The sequence below is a fragment of the Oncorhynchus tshawytscha genome, unplaced genomic scaffold (genome assembly GCF_018296145.1).
Source record: "Oncorhynchus tshawytscha isolate Ot180627B unplaced genomic scaffold, Otsh_v2.0 Un_scaffold_530_pilon_pilon, whole genome shotgun sequence".
In the NCBI taxonomy this organism is placed as follows: domain Eukaryota; kingdom Metazoa; phylum Chordata; class Actinopteri; order Salmoniformes; family Salmonidae; genus Oncorhynchus; species Oncorhynchus tshawytscha.
Window position 1 is genome coordinate 502152 of NW_024609811.1, and position 16188 is coordinate 518339.

Sequence of the window (16188 nt, forward strand, 5' to 3'; positions counted from 1 at the left end):
CCAATCTCATTGATTAGACTCCAGGTTAGCTGACTCCTGACTCCAATTAGCTTTTGGAGAAAACATTAGCCTAGGGCGTTCACATACTTTTTCCAACCTACCCTTTTAATGTTTAAATTATGTATTCAATAGACAAGAAAAATACAATAATTTGTGTGTTAGTTTAAGCACAGTGTCTATTGTTGTGACTTAGATGAAGAGCAGATCAAATTTGATGACCAATTTATGCAGAAAACCAGGTATTTCCAAAGGGTTCACATACTTTTGCTTCCCACTGTAGATGTCAACTAGGGGAGCAGATTACATCCAGTCCAGTACGTAGTACAGCAGAGTAGTCTCACCTCTAACAAACCACACCTAAACATTCTCAGCATTCCTCTTGGCATGTAAATTCCCTGATGTCAGACCTGAAGACACATTCTTACAGTGTGTTTGTGTCGTGCTAAGCCACTGAGGAACCTGCAGTTCTGCAGTTCTGGGTACAGGGGACAGAAGAGATGAGAGAAAGCCACTTTTAAACTATAGACTATCAACAGTGTGTACGCGACGGTGCTCGGCCCCCGTTACAGCGTGTACGTGATCGTGCTAGTCCACTGAAGAACCAGAGGGCCTGGATACCAACTGCCTCCCAGTAATCCTCCCAGTAACCCAGTAGTTCCATGCCTCCCAGTAACCCCTCCCAGTAGTTCCATGCCTCCCAGTAACCCTCCCTAGTTCCATGCCTCCCAGTAGGTCACCATTCTAGTAACATCCCAGTACCCATAGCAGTGCGTGTTCTCTGCTGTGGAAGTCCAGAGTCTATCCTTGGGTAGAAGCCATTTCACAGTTGGAAGACAAAGTGAGTTTGTCAAAAATCAGCTTTGAAGGAAGGAAAAAACGCTTTCTGTACGTCCCTTTTCAAAAAGGGGACCCTCACGCTCCCCCAGAAGTTTGGTTGGTACATAAAACAGGTGAATTCAGATAAGCAAAAAGGTGTGATGGTCAAAAAAATGTAGTATGAAGCTCCCTTAACTCTTCTATTATGGTTTGTATTGTTTTCACTGCATCAGGGTTACAGAACACAAACATTTCAGCTTTGCAGCCTTGTTCAGTGTGTAGGAACCCTTTACTAAAGAAAAGGTACACTCCCACTTTTGGCACACATCCTGTATTAGGCGCACACACACACACGATTTGCAGTACACAGGCCAACACACCCAAACCCTCCATCTGAAACAACTCCTCCCTCCCAGTAAGTCATGACTCTGGGTCTCCCAACACAGGCCCAGTGTGGCCAGGCCACAGGTAACGGGGCTGTGGTGGGCAGAGGGGAACAACTCCTCCCTCCCAGTAAGTCAGGACTCTGGGTCTCCCAACACAGGCCCAGTGTGGCCAGGCCACAGGTAACGGGGCTGTGGTGGGCAGAGGGGAACAACTCCTCCCTCCCAGTAAGTCATGACTCTGGGTCTCCCAACACAGGCCCAGTGTGGCCAGGCCACAGGTAACGGGGCTGTGGTGGGCAGAGGGGAACAACTCCTCCCTCCCAGTAAGTCATGACTCTGGGTCTCCCAACACAGGCCCAGTGTGGCCAGGCCACAGGTAACGGGGCTGTGGTGGGCAGAGGGGAACAACTCCTCCCTCCCAGTAAGTCATGACTCTGGGTCTCCCAACACAGGCCCAGTGTGGCCAGGCCACAGGTAACGGGGCTGTGGTGGGCAGAGGGGAAGTCATGACCCTCCCTCCCAGTAAGTCATGACTCTGGGTCTCCCAACAACCAGGTAACGGGGCTGTGGTGGGCAGAGGGGAACAACTCCTCCCTCCCAGTAAGTCATGACTCTGGGTCTCCCAACACAGGCCCAGTGTGGCCAGGCCACAGGTAACGGGGCTGTGGTGGGCAGAGGGGAACAACTCCTCCCTCCCAGTAAGTCATGACTCTGGGTCTCCCAACACAGGCCCAGTGTGGCCAGGCCACATGTAACGGGGCTGTGGTGGGCAGAGGGGAACAAAATCCTCCTTTCACTGCTCCACAGTGAAAGGCTTCATAAAGGTGCCATACTAATGGGTATTTTATCAGAGAGGCACAGGGGCCAGACCAGAGCAAACACACACCTATGAATGGGACTGCAGAATGTCAATGACAATTGAATTCCACATGCAGGAGAGATGCCAGAAGAAATGTCAAAGTTGTGAACATTACACACAAGCAATTTTCCAGAGATAAAATGACAACCTGAAATATGGCAGTGTTGTCAGGAATGCAGAGAGATAACATTGGAGGCTAGCCTATTATTCGATACTAGAACTGTTTTATCTAGCATGTCTTCTCTCGGTCTTCAACAGGGTATGACTGCAACAGTGGAGGCTGGTGTCACTTTAAATCAGACTCATTGTAATGTCTGGAATAAATTAAATGGAACGGTATTAAACAAATTCATTCATTACAATGAAATGGTCTTTCAATGTCTTCTTCCACCAGCCTCCACTGTACTGAAAAACAGTCAGTGTTTCTCCACAATCTGTATGTCTTCCTGAGGAGACAGTCGGCAGGTAGCAGTCTCTTCCTATTGGATTGACCCCTGACCTCTGTGCTGTGGGAAGCTTCCTGATGTACACCACCAGGAAGTGTGAGAGCAGGGGGGCTGGACTCTACTGGACACTATGGCACCGCTAGCTGTTAGCCTAGCCAGTCCCCTTTAATACCGTTTTCACACCACAATACTAAAGCTGTGCCGAGCAAAGCTGCATTGTGCAGGCCTGGCTACGCATCCAACAAAGATGCTGGAACCTTGCTGGAAGAAAGTTACTAGTACCTCCCCCATTTGAATCAGGTGACAGGTACAGTCTGTAGCACTAGCTGCTGTGGCCATGGAGAATCCTTAGAGCATACTCACTCTATCCTTCCTCTCTCCCAGGATTAAGTTGCCCCTAGACGCTGATCCTGGGACAGTTTAGCATTTTCCCCACTAATGGTAATATTAGGATTGGGAGAATTGAAGATGATTCTAGAACTGTACGTAGGGGAAACTTTACCCCAGAGTGTTTCTCCCAGAGCAGCAGACCACAAACACACACATTCTGCCTCGCAGCCTGTTTCCAAACACAAGCAGGATGATAGCCACTATGAGTAGAGCAGGCCGCCGGTGCCATTCCAATACTTCAAAAGTGCATCCTTTCATCCCTTCTTGCTTTAGTTAATGTTTCCCTTTGATCCGATCAGGCTGCAGGCTCAGTTCCAACACTTCGAAGATCCATCCTTCCATCCGTATGATTTGATCAGGCTGTGGACTTAGGAGACAAGGGGTGGCACAATTCTATCTTAATGAAATCACTGATCTGAATGACCAGTTCCTTTCTGCACAATGTCAAGTCTGTGTAGGCGTGGGTCTGTGTGTGTGTGTACAGGTATGTTTATAGAGGGCTGAGATGGGAGGAAAAGGCAAATCCATGGTGCTCCTTATCTAGTTAGAGAACAATGTTGTGGAGGTCTAGAAACATTCTCTATTCACTCTCCCCTCTTCCTCCCAGCTGTCTGTTCTCTCTTTGTATTTTGATGGGAAACTGGAGGAGAATATTATTAAATTATGTGCAAATAATTTTACAGTGAGTAACCCAATCTCTTCCAGTTGGATGGCCCCACACAGTGGGCCTTTATCACCAGGTTCCTGTAGTAATTACACAGCGATTCACCAGAGTGAATGCGAGAGAGAGAAAGCGAGATGGAACGAGAGAGCAAAACGAAAGGGGGATACCTAGTCAGTTGTACAACTGAATGCATTCAACTGAAATGTGTCTTCCGCATTTAACCCAACCCCTCTGAATGAGAGATGTGGAGGGCTCCCTTAATCAACGTCCATGTCTTCGGGGCCCGGGGAAGCGAGAGAGAGATAGCAAGAGAGGAAGCGAAATAGCCCATTACATGCCTTGCTGCAACACAGGAATCCTTCTGACCCGACTGCCCTCCCCTTGTCACAAACTACCAGGAGGAACCGGGCGGGGGTGGGGTCATCTATTCATGAGTTTTCCAGCTGTTGGTTAGGATAGAGAGATGACACCTGACTGACTCATGGGGGCTAGTAACTGGGAAACACATTCAACACACATTCAAACGCTTACAACTCACACACACTCGCTCCAGATCAGAGCAGTTCAAAGAGACAAAGCATTTCTTCTATTCAGTCAGTGTCTCGTCTGAAATCTCCCCTCCGCCCAACCTGCCTGACTCACGCCAGACTACCCATCAATGCCAAGAGGAATACTCCACACAGTTCTGTCCTACTCGCTTGTTACATGTGTCAGTGTGTGTGTGTGTGTGTCTTTTCAAAAGACGAGGCAAAGCTTGGTGATCAAGCAAGAGGAAGGACAGACCAGTCACATCACGAAACCACATTTCTCCATCACACACTTTGCAGCAACATCTCTCTACCCCTATAGCTCTCACACACCTCCCTTCCTGGTCTTATCAACATGTCTTGTTCAAGCACTGAGGTTTACCCCCTAACTGATATCTAAACCGGAAAAGTCACTTTAGTGTTTTACGGACTGCTGTGCTGACCCCTCCCTCTCTCGTTTCTTTTCTCCTGCCCTCTGTCCCCTTCTCCCTCTCACCATCTCTCAGTTCCTCTCTCTCCCGCCATCTCTCCCCCTTGGAGGCAGATAATGTAGGGCGGACACTGTCAGAACCTGTCATCACAACAGTTAGGCTTTCCCTGTTGTTGCCAAGCAACCAGTGACAACCACAGGTGACCAACAGAGTCGGCTCTCCTACAACGACAAAATTTAAGGGCCAATCAAACAGGACAATATTACCAGGCCAAGTTTAAGGGCCATTCAAAAAGGACTACCATTGCAGCTTCTAATTTATGGGCCAATAGAAAATGACTGTTGTACCTTCAAATTTGACAATAAAAATGAAACTAGGATGTGACCATTGTTTAATATTTGTGGTGGCTATATGTACAGACTGCCTTCACTGAACAATGACTAAGGATTTATGACCTCAATTTGACTGTCAGAATAATACATCACCATGATATATCCCAACAGTCCCCTGAGGACATCATGGTATTTTATTAGGATCCCCATTAACTGTTGCAAAGCAGCAGCTACTCTTCCTGGGGTCCATACAGAACATGACATAATACAGAACATTAAATAGACCAGGACAGCTAAAGGACAGAAGTACATTAAAAAGGAACGTGGCCTACATATCAATGCACACAAACTATCTAGGTCAAATACGGGAGAGGTGTTGTGCCATGAGGTGTCACTTTGTTTTTTAAACAAACCAGGTTTGCAGTTTATTTGAGCAATATGGGATGGAACGGAGTTCCATGCAATAATGGCATATATATATATATATATTTTTTTTTTTTTTAAACACTACGCTTTTTTCTCTCGATTTGGGGACTGTGAAAAGACCCCTGGTGGCATGTCTGGTGGGATAAGTGTGTGTGTGTCATAGCTGTGTGTAAATTGACTATGCAAACAATGGGATTTTCAACACGTTTCTTATAAACAGAAGAAGCGATGCAGTCAGTCTCTCAACTCTTAGCCAAGAGAGACTGGCAGCATAGTATTAATATTAGCCCTCTGATTACAATGAAGAGCAGGACGTGCTGCTCTGTTCTGGGCCAGCTGCAGCTTAACTAGGTCTTTCCTTCAGCACTCGACCATATGACTGGACAATAACCAAGATACAACTAGAGCCTGCAGGACTTTCTTCACCACCATTGAATAGGTTTTGACCAGTTTATAATCTCAGGTAAATTACAATCTAAATGTACAATGTACTCTGGCCATGTACTCCTATAATCTCCACCCAACACAGAAGAGGACTGGCCACCCCTCAGAGCCTGGATCCTATCTAGGTTTCTTCCAAGTCACCGTGCTTCTATATCGCTTGTTGTTTGGTGTTTTAGGCTGGGTTTCTGTATAGCACTTTGTGCAAAAATGACTTCATAAATAATCAATACAATTTGTCATGATATCACAACAATCACAGGAGATATGGCATCATTATGTTATCAAAACAGTTTGATTTCATCAAGGCCCTAGATGCATTCTTCTACGTGCTGCTCTGTTGTCTAGAACAACCCAGTGATTACATCATCCTCCATGCAGCTGCTATACTCCAGCCTAGAAAAGACTGAAACAGGAAATGACTTGAAAATGGCTTCAGTAAAGGGGAACGTGGGCTGACTGAGCAGCACTGGGTCCTCTTCATTTGGGATAGTTCTTAGAATATGTGGACAACTATAAATACCTAGGTGTCTGGCTAGAGTATAAACTCCCAAGTTAAATAGAAAGCTGATTCTAGATTTTGCAACAAAGCCTCCTTCACTCATGCTGCCAAACATACCCTCGTAAAACTGACTATTCTGCCGATCCTTGACTTCGGCGATGTCATTTACAAAATTTCCTCCAATACTCTACTCAGCAAATTGGATGCAGTCTATCACAGTGCCATCTGTTGTCACCAAAGCCCCATGTACTACCCACCATTGCGACCTGTATGATGGCTGGCCCTCGCTACATATTCGTCAACAAACCCACTGGCTCCAGGTCATCTATAAGTCTTTGCTAGGAAAAGCCTTCTCAGCTCACTGGTCACCATAGCAACACCCACCCGTAGCACACACTCCAGCAGGTATATTTCACTGGTCATCCTCAAAGCCAACACCTCCTTTGGCTGCCTTTCCTTCCAGTTCTCTGCTGCCAATGACTGGAGCAAATTGCACACCATTTTTTTTCTCACAAAAATAGATTTTTTTTAATTATTTTTTTATTTTTTTAAATCACTCAAGTTGGAGACATCTCCCTCACGAACTTCAAGCATCAGCTGTCAGAGCAGCTTACCGATCACTACAGCTGCACACAGCCATCTGTAAATAGCCCATCCAACCACCTACCTCATCCCCATATTTTCTTTTTTTTTCGCTGCTCTTTTGCACACCAGTATTTCTACATCTATCACTCCAGTGTTAATTCCTAAATTGTAATTACTTCACCATTATGGCCTATTTATTGCCTTACCTCATTTGCACACACTGTATACAGATTTGTGTTATTGACTGTACGTTTGTTTATTCCATGTGTAACTCTGTTGTTTTTGGTCGCACTGCTTTGCTTTATCTTGGCCAGGTCGCACAGTTGTAAATGAGAAGAAGTTGTTCAACTGGTCTACCTGGTTAAATTAAAAAAATGTAAATAGTGCTGAGCGATTAGTTACTTTTGAGGACGGTTTGGGTAAAAAAAAAAAACATTTACAAGATGGAATTCAAATTATTGAGCCAACGTTGGTGAATTCATGGTTTAAAAACTGAAAATGTACAGCAATTTCAGTGAATCCCTCAGCACTAATTAGGGAACATAAAAATTAGCGTTTCTTATTGGACAAGTCAAATAAGTCCCTTCCCTGTTTTAGTGTTTACTTCTGTTTGGTGCCTAAATGAACAACCCTAATTTCAGAGTGTGTGAGAAAGTATTGGACATTAAGCACAGTAGACTTCCTTCATGGCAACAGCCAGAGACCTGGGGATTTACTGCATTCACTACCTGCATGCAACTATGTTGTGTATCTCTTGTTGAATGGTGGTTTAGTACAGCTAAGCAACTGTAGTTCATTAAAGTATTCTAATTTGTTTCTCACATGGAAGGATGAAACAAATATACTATTCAGAGAGAAGAGGGAGGTAAATGGAAGGGAGGGAGAGCGATAAAATTACTGTACAACTAGAGAGAAGGGAAGGCAGTGTAAAGAGATGGAGGGAGGCATCGAGGGAAGGAATGAGGGCAGACGAGCAGATTTCTTATGTTGACGGCTGGGGTTCCATAACGCGTTGCAACAACTATACTGTCGAACTAAAGAAGAGAGAAGATTAGATGGAGGCTCTCCAGAAATACAGTAACTCAGTCAGAACGGTATGATTTAACACACATTCACTCTGCACATCTTCCCCATCCTCTACTGCCATGAAACATCCCTCCATTCACCAATACTTCTCCACAAAGCCTGCTGTGTTTGACAGAGCTAACTACAGTTACATACTGTAGTTACAGACCCTTTCACAGCAGACAGCGGGTCTAAAATTAATCCGTTGGTTTACACCAACTCACTACAACAAACAATTGAAAATATATTCATGAGAGCATAACATGCTGCTTTGTGGTTAGCTGTATGTTAATTACATGTAAACACTGGCGGATGAAAGCCAAATAGCAGTAGATAATACAATAGTGTGTATTGATGTTCTTGTACATGCCTGCAAGATGGTACATTTAACCCTCTAAAATCCATATGGTATCAAAGACCTATGTACATTGGACTCCACTAGTGCATCTTTGTCAACAGCAGGAGGGCAGTATGCAACACACAGATGGGACCTTGCCTCAGAAGAGTTATGGGGAGACATGGTTGGCGGACCTGTGTGTGTGTGTCCTGCTCTCACTCCTCTAAAAAAAAAAAGACCCATTTTGTGTATGAGCACCAGGCACCAACTCGTCACCAGAGGGGAGCACAAATACAATGAATAGCAGCGGTTTGAGAGAAATAACACAGAAATAAGGTGGTAAATAAAGTGTGGTTGTGGAGTGAGTTTATAATATACTGTAGTGAAGGGAGGAGGATTGACAGCACTACATAGTTCTGAGATGTACTAAGGAATGATCTCTCTGGTTCATCGTTGGTCTGTGCTGCTAGGTCAAGTATATACAGGGTAGATCTCCCAGTAATCTCATGTAGCAGCTATCCACATCTCTCCTTAACTGTTAAACGGAGGTAGGCCCCTCCTCCTCCTCTACTGCTGATACATGTAGAGGGTGGATGGGTAGGCTACACACACAAAATGGGGAAGGCAAACGGGTCCTTATCTTACACTTTCCCACATTCTAACAGGACACAAGTACACAATAAAACATCTGAAAGGGTTAGGCTGTCTGTTCACAGGCTTAAGATGACAGAGGGAAGTTCTTCAATTCAGGGTTAGGAGCTGCTTTACCAAGGTTGTGTTCATTAGGGCACAACAGAAACATTTTTAAACAGAAAACTAAAATGATCATTTCTTATTGGACAAGTCCATGTTGATCCCTCAATGTTCCAACACGTTTTCTTCCATTTGGTGCCTAGTGAACACGACCCAATCAAAAACCTGACAAGACCAGAACCTGGTGTTGTCTTCAGATTTCATCCACCCTCCAACTGCCACCTGATGTTGCATGTCCCCATACCAGGATGGGACAATCAGACACTAGTAATACTGAACACACTGAGCGGAAGCAGTAGGTGGAGCCTTAAACAACTGCACATTTCAATTAGCTTTGTTTTTGTTCAATGTAGTTTAGTTGTGGTATTGTTGCACGTGTACAGTTGAACTGTAAGTATCTATTTGTCATGTCTATACAGACTAACATAACTACCGATATGGTATTCTGGTCACAGGTTGCCTAGTGGTCAGAGCGTTGGTTACGAGCATTAGGACAGTAACCTAAAAGGTTGCTTGTTCGAATCCCAGAGCCAGCAAGGCTGTTCTGCCCTTGAACATGGCAGTTAACCACCAACAACACCCGCCCTCTGGGCGCCGATGACATGGATGGCGATTAAGGCATCCCGCCACACCTCTCTGATTCAGAGGGGTTGGGTTAAATGAGGAAGACATTACTGTTGAATGCATTCAGTTGTACAACTTACTAACGTTAAGCATCAGCCTTCTTTTCTTTATATCCAAGGGGAACCCAAGGGGAACCCTCTTACAGAGCATCTTCACCACTTTACCCTAGAAGCTGACTGCTAACTACTTTCTCCAGATGTAGTTTCAGATTGAATTGGAGGCAGAGAAAGCTCAGCCAGCCTCTGGTGTAAAGCAATAAATAACATGCAGGAAAGACCATTCCCACAGAGAGAGAAAGGGAGAGAACGAGACTAAAGAGAAGACAGAAGTTGAAGAGGAAAAAAACAGGTTCACGTGGTTGTTGTGTCACAAAGAGAAGAACAAACAGTAGTACTGTACTCCTGAATCAAAGTCCTGAACAACTCTTCAAAAAACCTGCAACCTTACTTACAACTGTAGGCCTATTTCTCACACAGTATGTCTACAGCTATTGGTCATTTGTCATTGGCCACCTAGGAAATTCCTCAAATAGTCAGTGAGAGATGAGCAATATTCAAATATCTCCTCTGATACCATCATAATCTACAGGCAGAAGTGACAGCTATAGAACTAAACACTGCAATGCATGGAAATGACTGGTACAGATAACACAAAGGTCTTTTTTGCATATATGAGAGAGAGACAGGGAGAGTAATTACTCACATGTCCACATACACAGTGTGTTCATGTCTGTGTGAGAAGCATTCCCGTCATACCACACATCACCTTCATGAGCATAAGCATTCCTTGCCTCCAGGCTGTGTTCACAAGCTAACAGTTCTCACCTGTCTGCCGCTCTCCTTCACCTGACACTCACTTTCTCGCTCTTTCTAGGAGTGTCCCAAATGGCACCATATTCCCGTCATTAGTGCCCTACTTTTGACCAGAGCCCTATGGGCTGGGTTGCCATTTGGAACACAATGGTCTCCCCAGCCAGACACTATACAACAACAAGCACCTACCTATCAGGAGCTGGAGTCTCATTATATATAACAGTAAGTCCAGTCTCTGTCCTGGGAGTCAACGCAGGGCTTTCTGCACTTCACAGAACATCACAATTCATACTCACTTAGAAGTTACAATGCTGCTAACCAATCGCTACAACAAACTAGTCTTTGTTGAGCAAGGGTGACACTACTTTAATTCTCAGGCAGGGTGACGTCACCACACAACGCTCATTCTGGTGCTAGGCTAACCAGCTAGCGATACCTCATCTGCTAAAGATACTGTAGGGACAGAACTGCATGAGAACCACAGACAACTTCAGAGGTGTTTGGAAAACGCTGTATGTAGACTTAACATAGGGCCTAGGCCCTGACATAAGGCTCTTCTCACCTCTTTAGCAATATGTTTGTCAAGCCATGTTTAGAGAACTAGTAGACAGTGGTAAAACACAGGAGAGGAGGAAGACCCAACAGACCAGCGTACCACTGCTGTTTTATCTTCACAACATACAGTCAAACAAACACTCACACCGGAACCCGTTGCTATGACGGCCAGGGGTTTCTGTGGCAACAGCGGAAGATACTAAACTCTACAGGGACTTAGTCACTTCCTGTCTCGTTCACTCCTTCCTCTTCTGAGTGTGTGAGTCCACTGGGGGACCTAGGGGATGGGTGTGTGTCAGAGTCCTCTCAAAACCTAGGCCACTAGCTACTTCAGGCATCATTAACCTGTAGGCCTGATCACCACAACAGACCAAACACACTTTTCAATACTTCTACAATATGAAACACTTCAAACATCACATGACAGTGAGCAGGTATTAATGAATGAGTATAGCATGTTAGTTCTGGTACCACATGTTATACAGGGAGAAAGTAAACAGCACATCCAATGTGGAAACTGCAGCATTACAAGCAGGTTTCAACACACATACAAAAACCTCAACCTCAAGAGGGGTTGCTAACACACAGAGTGATAATGACCACCAAATAAGGCAGTCCAAAAATGATATGAAATGTGATACCTAGGGAGCACTATGACTGAAATGGACATAAAAACATGTCTAACCTTACAGAAGTCAACGTTTCAGAAAATACTGACATTTGTACTACCAGGCCAGAACAACAGGTTCCATTCCAGGTGCTGGAAATTAACAAGGATATTCACACGCACACTTTCACCTTGCATGACGCTCATTAAACCTGGTTTTAATCTACAGCACTTAAGCTTTTCTATTCAAGATCACATTGCCAACCATTGTTGATCTCAGCAGTATGTGACAATTCCAACTATCTGTTCCTCAAAAAAAGAATAAAGCAATTAAAGTCTGAACACGGAAGTGCGATAGGGAGCAGTTCACCCACATGTTATGATACTCTGAGGTAAAGCCCATGGCAGCAATTACAACAAACACCATTGCAAATAGCTGAGATGCAACACTGGTGCTAGAATACGAAACAGGCCCCTGTTTCCTTATAGGGCCCCAGATTCCCTAAGAACACTTCTGTATTCTCTCACATTGGAAGTGTGGATCAATGGCAGACTATTTGCATTCTCTGTCCTTCACAGACTGTGGTGAGAGCCATTTCCCTTCCTTTCCTACTGCGGGTTGAAGTCTCCCCAGGTACATATCCGGCAGAATTTGTATTTGTCTGCTTTTATTCATTTTATACCAGCCAGAAGAAAAGGCAATTACCAACTAATGAAAAACACAGTCTTACCGTTTAGCCTCCTCGAGATGACAGAGGTATTCGTAGGCCATGTTCTGCTGCCTCCTCTCGTCCATCTCCTCCGCTGTGAGTCGCTCGACACCATCCAGAACAGCTGGAAAACAACACTCACTAGGTGAATACTAGCTCGCTCATAACAGCATAGCTGTACAAGAAACACTCCATTTACAAACATACACACACACACACTGAGTTGAGTCTAGCTCACACTCAGATTTATAGTAAACACACACGGACTAGCAGACACACAAACAAGTAGGGACGATTAACAAGATAAAATGCAAGAACCTTCAAATAAACAGTGAGACCGACTTCTCTCATTCTGCATGTAGGAGGGGTAGAGACTGTCCCATCCATCCTGAATATCACAACTGACATAGTCGTGTTGGCCGCCATCAGAAGCACAAAGATGTAAACAGTCCCAAGAAATCATGTGTTGATTGATTGACAGGCTGATTCAGCTCAGCTGTCATGTTGAACTGTCCTCAGCGCTAGGCTACTCCATCCCCTCCCAGTCTGGTTACAACTTGGCCTCACCGCCAGTTCCACATAATGAGATGATTCAAGGGTTACTGATCAGGGAGGACAACTTAGCTTTAGTCACTCACTACACAGTAGGTAAATGTAGGCTAGGTAAATGTAGGCTAGGTAAATGTAGGCTAGCCTAGACAAACTTTGTTTAAACACCTCCAGCGTTTGTTTGACATTTTTTATTTCTGTGGAAAATGTCTTTCTTATCACTTCAAGTGATCCAGCAAATAATGCCCATGCATTTCATTTGGCCTCTTTCAAAGAACTCTGAAGAGACCGTAATAAATCAAACCTATTCTGCAGGTAAACAAAGCTCGTAGCTCACAGTTCTGTGGTCTAGGCTAGGGTCTAGACCGCTGGTTCCCAACCTTTTTCTGTTATTCTACCACCAACTGAATTTCTCTCTGCCAGGAGTACCCCTGAAGTACCCCCTCGTGTGCATTTTACCAGTAGACCTATGGTCTCATGAGTCTACTCAAGTACCCCCTGTGGATAGGCCAAGTACCAGCAGGGGTCAAAGTACCCCTGGTTGGGATCCACTGGCCTAGGCTAAAGAGACCTGCATGGTAATGTTGCTGGAAATATATTTTTAGAGCTGGGAGGGAGAGAAAAAAAGTGGGCATGAGCACTCACAATACAAGAGCTAATTGTTTCAGGCTCCTTCTGGTGATGTCTAGGCCTTCTGAATAACGAGCATATTCATTATAACCTAGGCTACGTGACCATTAGAGAATGGAAAAGTCTAAAAATTGCCACTTACAATTTCCAGGATTTTATTGTGGGGTTTTATTCTACTGACTATGATTACAATTATTATTATTGAGGGGCCTTAATCTCATTTATTAGCCTAATAAATGTATTAAACAACTTGGTAATTTACAGTGGCAGTAATGTTGAAAGCAGTTGACAAGCCAGCAAGTACAGTGGTATGGTTCCCACTTAAGCCAAGGCTACCGACTGCCTCAGGAAAGTCTAGTTCCTGGATGGGAGACCAGGTGCTGCTGGAAGTGGTGTTGGAGGGCCAGTAGGAGGCACTCTTTCCTCTGGTCTAAAAAATATCCCAATACCCCAGGGCAGTGATTGGGGACACTGCCCTGTGTAGGGTGCCGTCTTTCGGATGGGACGTTAAACGGGTGTCCTGACTCTGAGGTCATTAAAGATCCCATGGCACTTATCATAAGAGGTGGGGTGTTAACCCCGGTGTCCTGGCTAAATTCCCAATCTGGCCCTCAAACCATCACGGTCACCTAATAATCCCAAACTTACAATTGGCTCATTCATCCCCCTCCTCTCCCCTGTAACTATTCCCCAGGTCGTTGCTGTAAATGAGAACGTGTTCTCAGTCAACTTACCTGGTAAAATAACGAATAAATAAAAATTAAACGAATAAATTAGATTTGTAAAGAACTTTTCATTACAGAATCATTTCAAAGTGCATAAAATCACAAATGTAAACCAATACAAAAATGCTATAATTATTTTATAAAATATAATTAAAAAAGACAATACCCGAACGTTAGTGTTTTTATTAAGATCAATGGATACTAGTTCACATATCAATAGACTATAGTAGGCCATCAATAAATTTCAATGAATCGACCAGGTAAACCACTAAACTATTGCATCGTCTTGCTACTTCAGATTCCCTATAAGAAAACAATGTAGCGCCTTATCCTTTACTGTGAAAAATGCAAACATGTCAAAATTCAATGAGTTGGTGCTATACCATAGACGTCCCTACCTTAAAAACTTAACCCCTACCTTTACCCTTGACTAAACCTAACCATTTGAAACTCTATTACTTCAATGACGTCTCAAGGATCCCGGATTGCATTGACCAAATTCAATGTAGGCTAATTTCATTCGATGTAGCCACGTAAAATTGCAATATTGTAGCCGATGTAGATGAAAACGCGGAAGTCAGAGCCTACCTACCACGCTGTCAAAAGTCTAACCAAAGTCAAACATGTAAATATAGATAGAACGAAGAAAAAACGCCTGTGAAAATGTATGTATTGATTAAAACAATTAAATTGTTAAACTTCTGTAAACGGAGGTAAAATATGATCCCAAGGTGAGCGAGCAGGAAAAGTTTTTAGATACTCACACCCATATCTCGGCCGAAGCCCGTCTGCCTCGTCTGAGGTTGACATATTCTCTGAATAAGTGTTATAATCCTCACTCCCCGGGTTGACGAGGTCAAGTTATAGTAGTTGAGATGATAGCCTATAGTTTCGTCCAGTTCTCTTTGCGGGCTATATAATTGAAAAGGTCGGGAAGGCGCCCTCGGCCCCCTTGTTGCTCCACTGCACGGTTTGAGTCGAGAGCTGAGACTTTTTTTCTTCTTCAAACCTAACTGATGTCACTGGGGTGTGTGTTCCTTCCTAAATCCTAAAGTATGCGTTCGAGGAAACGCCCATCAGCAGCCACTCGGCGAAACTGCAGGCGCAGCGCCCTCTGCTGCCTACTACAGGCACTGAAATAACCTTCCTAATGGCACGCTACGCATCGACACTGATTAAACTCAGAAAATAAGAAACGTCCCTTTTCCAGGACCCTGTCTTTCAAAGATAATTCGTAAAAATCCAAATAAATGCACAGATTGTAAAGGTTTTAAACACTGTTTACCATGCTTGTTCAATGAACCATAAACAATTAATGAACATGCACCTCTGGAACGGTCATTAAGACACTAACAGCTTACAGACAGTCGGCAATTAAGGTCACAGTTATGAAAACTTAGGACACTAAAGAGGCCTTTCTACTGACTGAAAAACATCAAAAAACATCAAAAGAAAGATGCCCAGGGTCCCTGCTCATCTGCGTGAACGTGCCTTAGGCATGCTGCAAGGAGGCATGAGGAATGCAGATGTGGCCAGGGCATAAACTTGCAATGTCCGTACTGTGAGAAGCCTAAGACAGCGCTCCAGGGACACAGGACGGACAGCTGATCGTCATCGCAGTAGCAGACCACGTGTAAAAACACCTGCACAGGATCGGTACATCCAAACATCACACCTGCAGACATGTACAGGATGGCAACAACAACTGCCCGAGTTACACCAGGAACGCACAAACCCTCCATCAGTGCTCAGACTGAGGGCTTGTAGGCCTGTTGTAAGGCAGGTCCTCACCAGACATCACCGGCAACAACATCGCCTATGGGCACAAACCCATCGTCGCTGGACCAGACAGGACTGGCAAAAAGTGCTCTTCACTGACGAGTCGCGGTTTTGTATCACTGGGGGGGTGATGGTCGGATTCGCCTTTATCGTCGAAGGAATGAGCGTTACAATGAGGCCTGTACTCTGGAGCGGGATCGATTTGAAGGTGGAGGGTCCGTCATGGTCTGGGGCAGT

At 44.5% G+C, this 16188-nt stretch overlaps 1 protein-coding gene across 1 annotated transcript in view; it reads right to left on the reverse strand.

The window, feature by feature from the left end:
• Positions 1-15197, reverse strand: part of iqgap1 (IQ motif containing GTPase activating protein 1) — a 66284-nt gene extending 51087 nt beyond the window's left edge. The window contains exons 1-2 of the mRNA XM_042318631.1: positions 14937-15197; positions 12290-12392 (exon numbers count right to left, since the gene is read on the reverse strand). Of these exons, the coding sequence (XP_042174565.1) occupies positions 12290-12392; positions 14937-14982 (149 nt within the window). The 5' untranslated portion in view covers positions 14983-15197. The remainder of the gene's footprint in view (positions 1-12289; positions 12393-14936) is intronic.
• Positions 15198-16188: the final 991 nt, after the last annotated feature.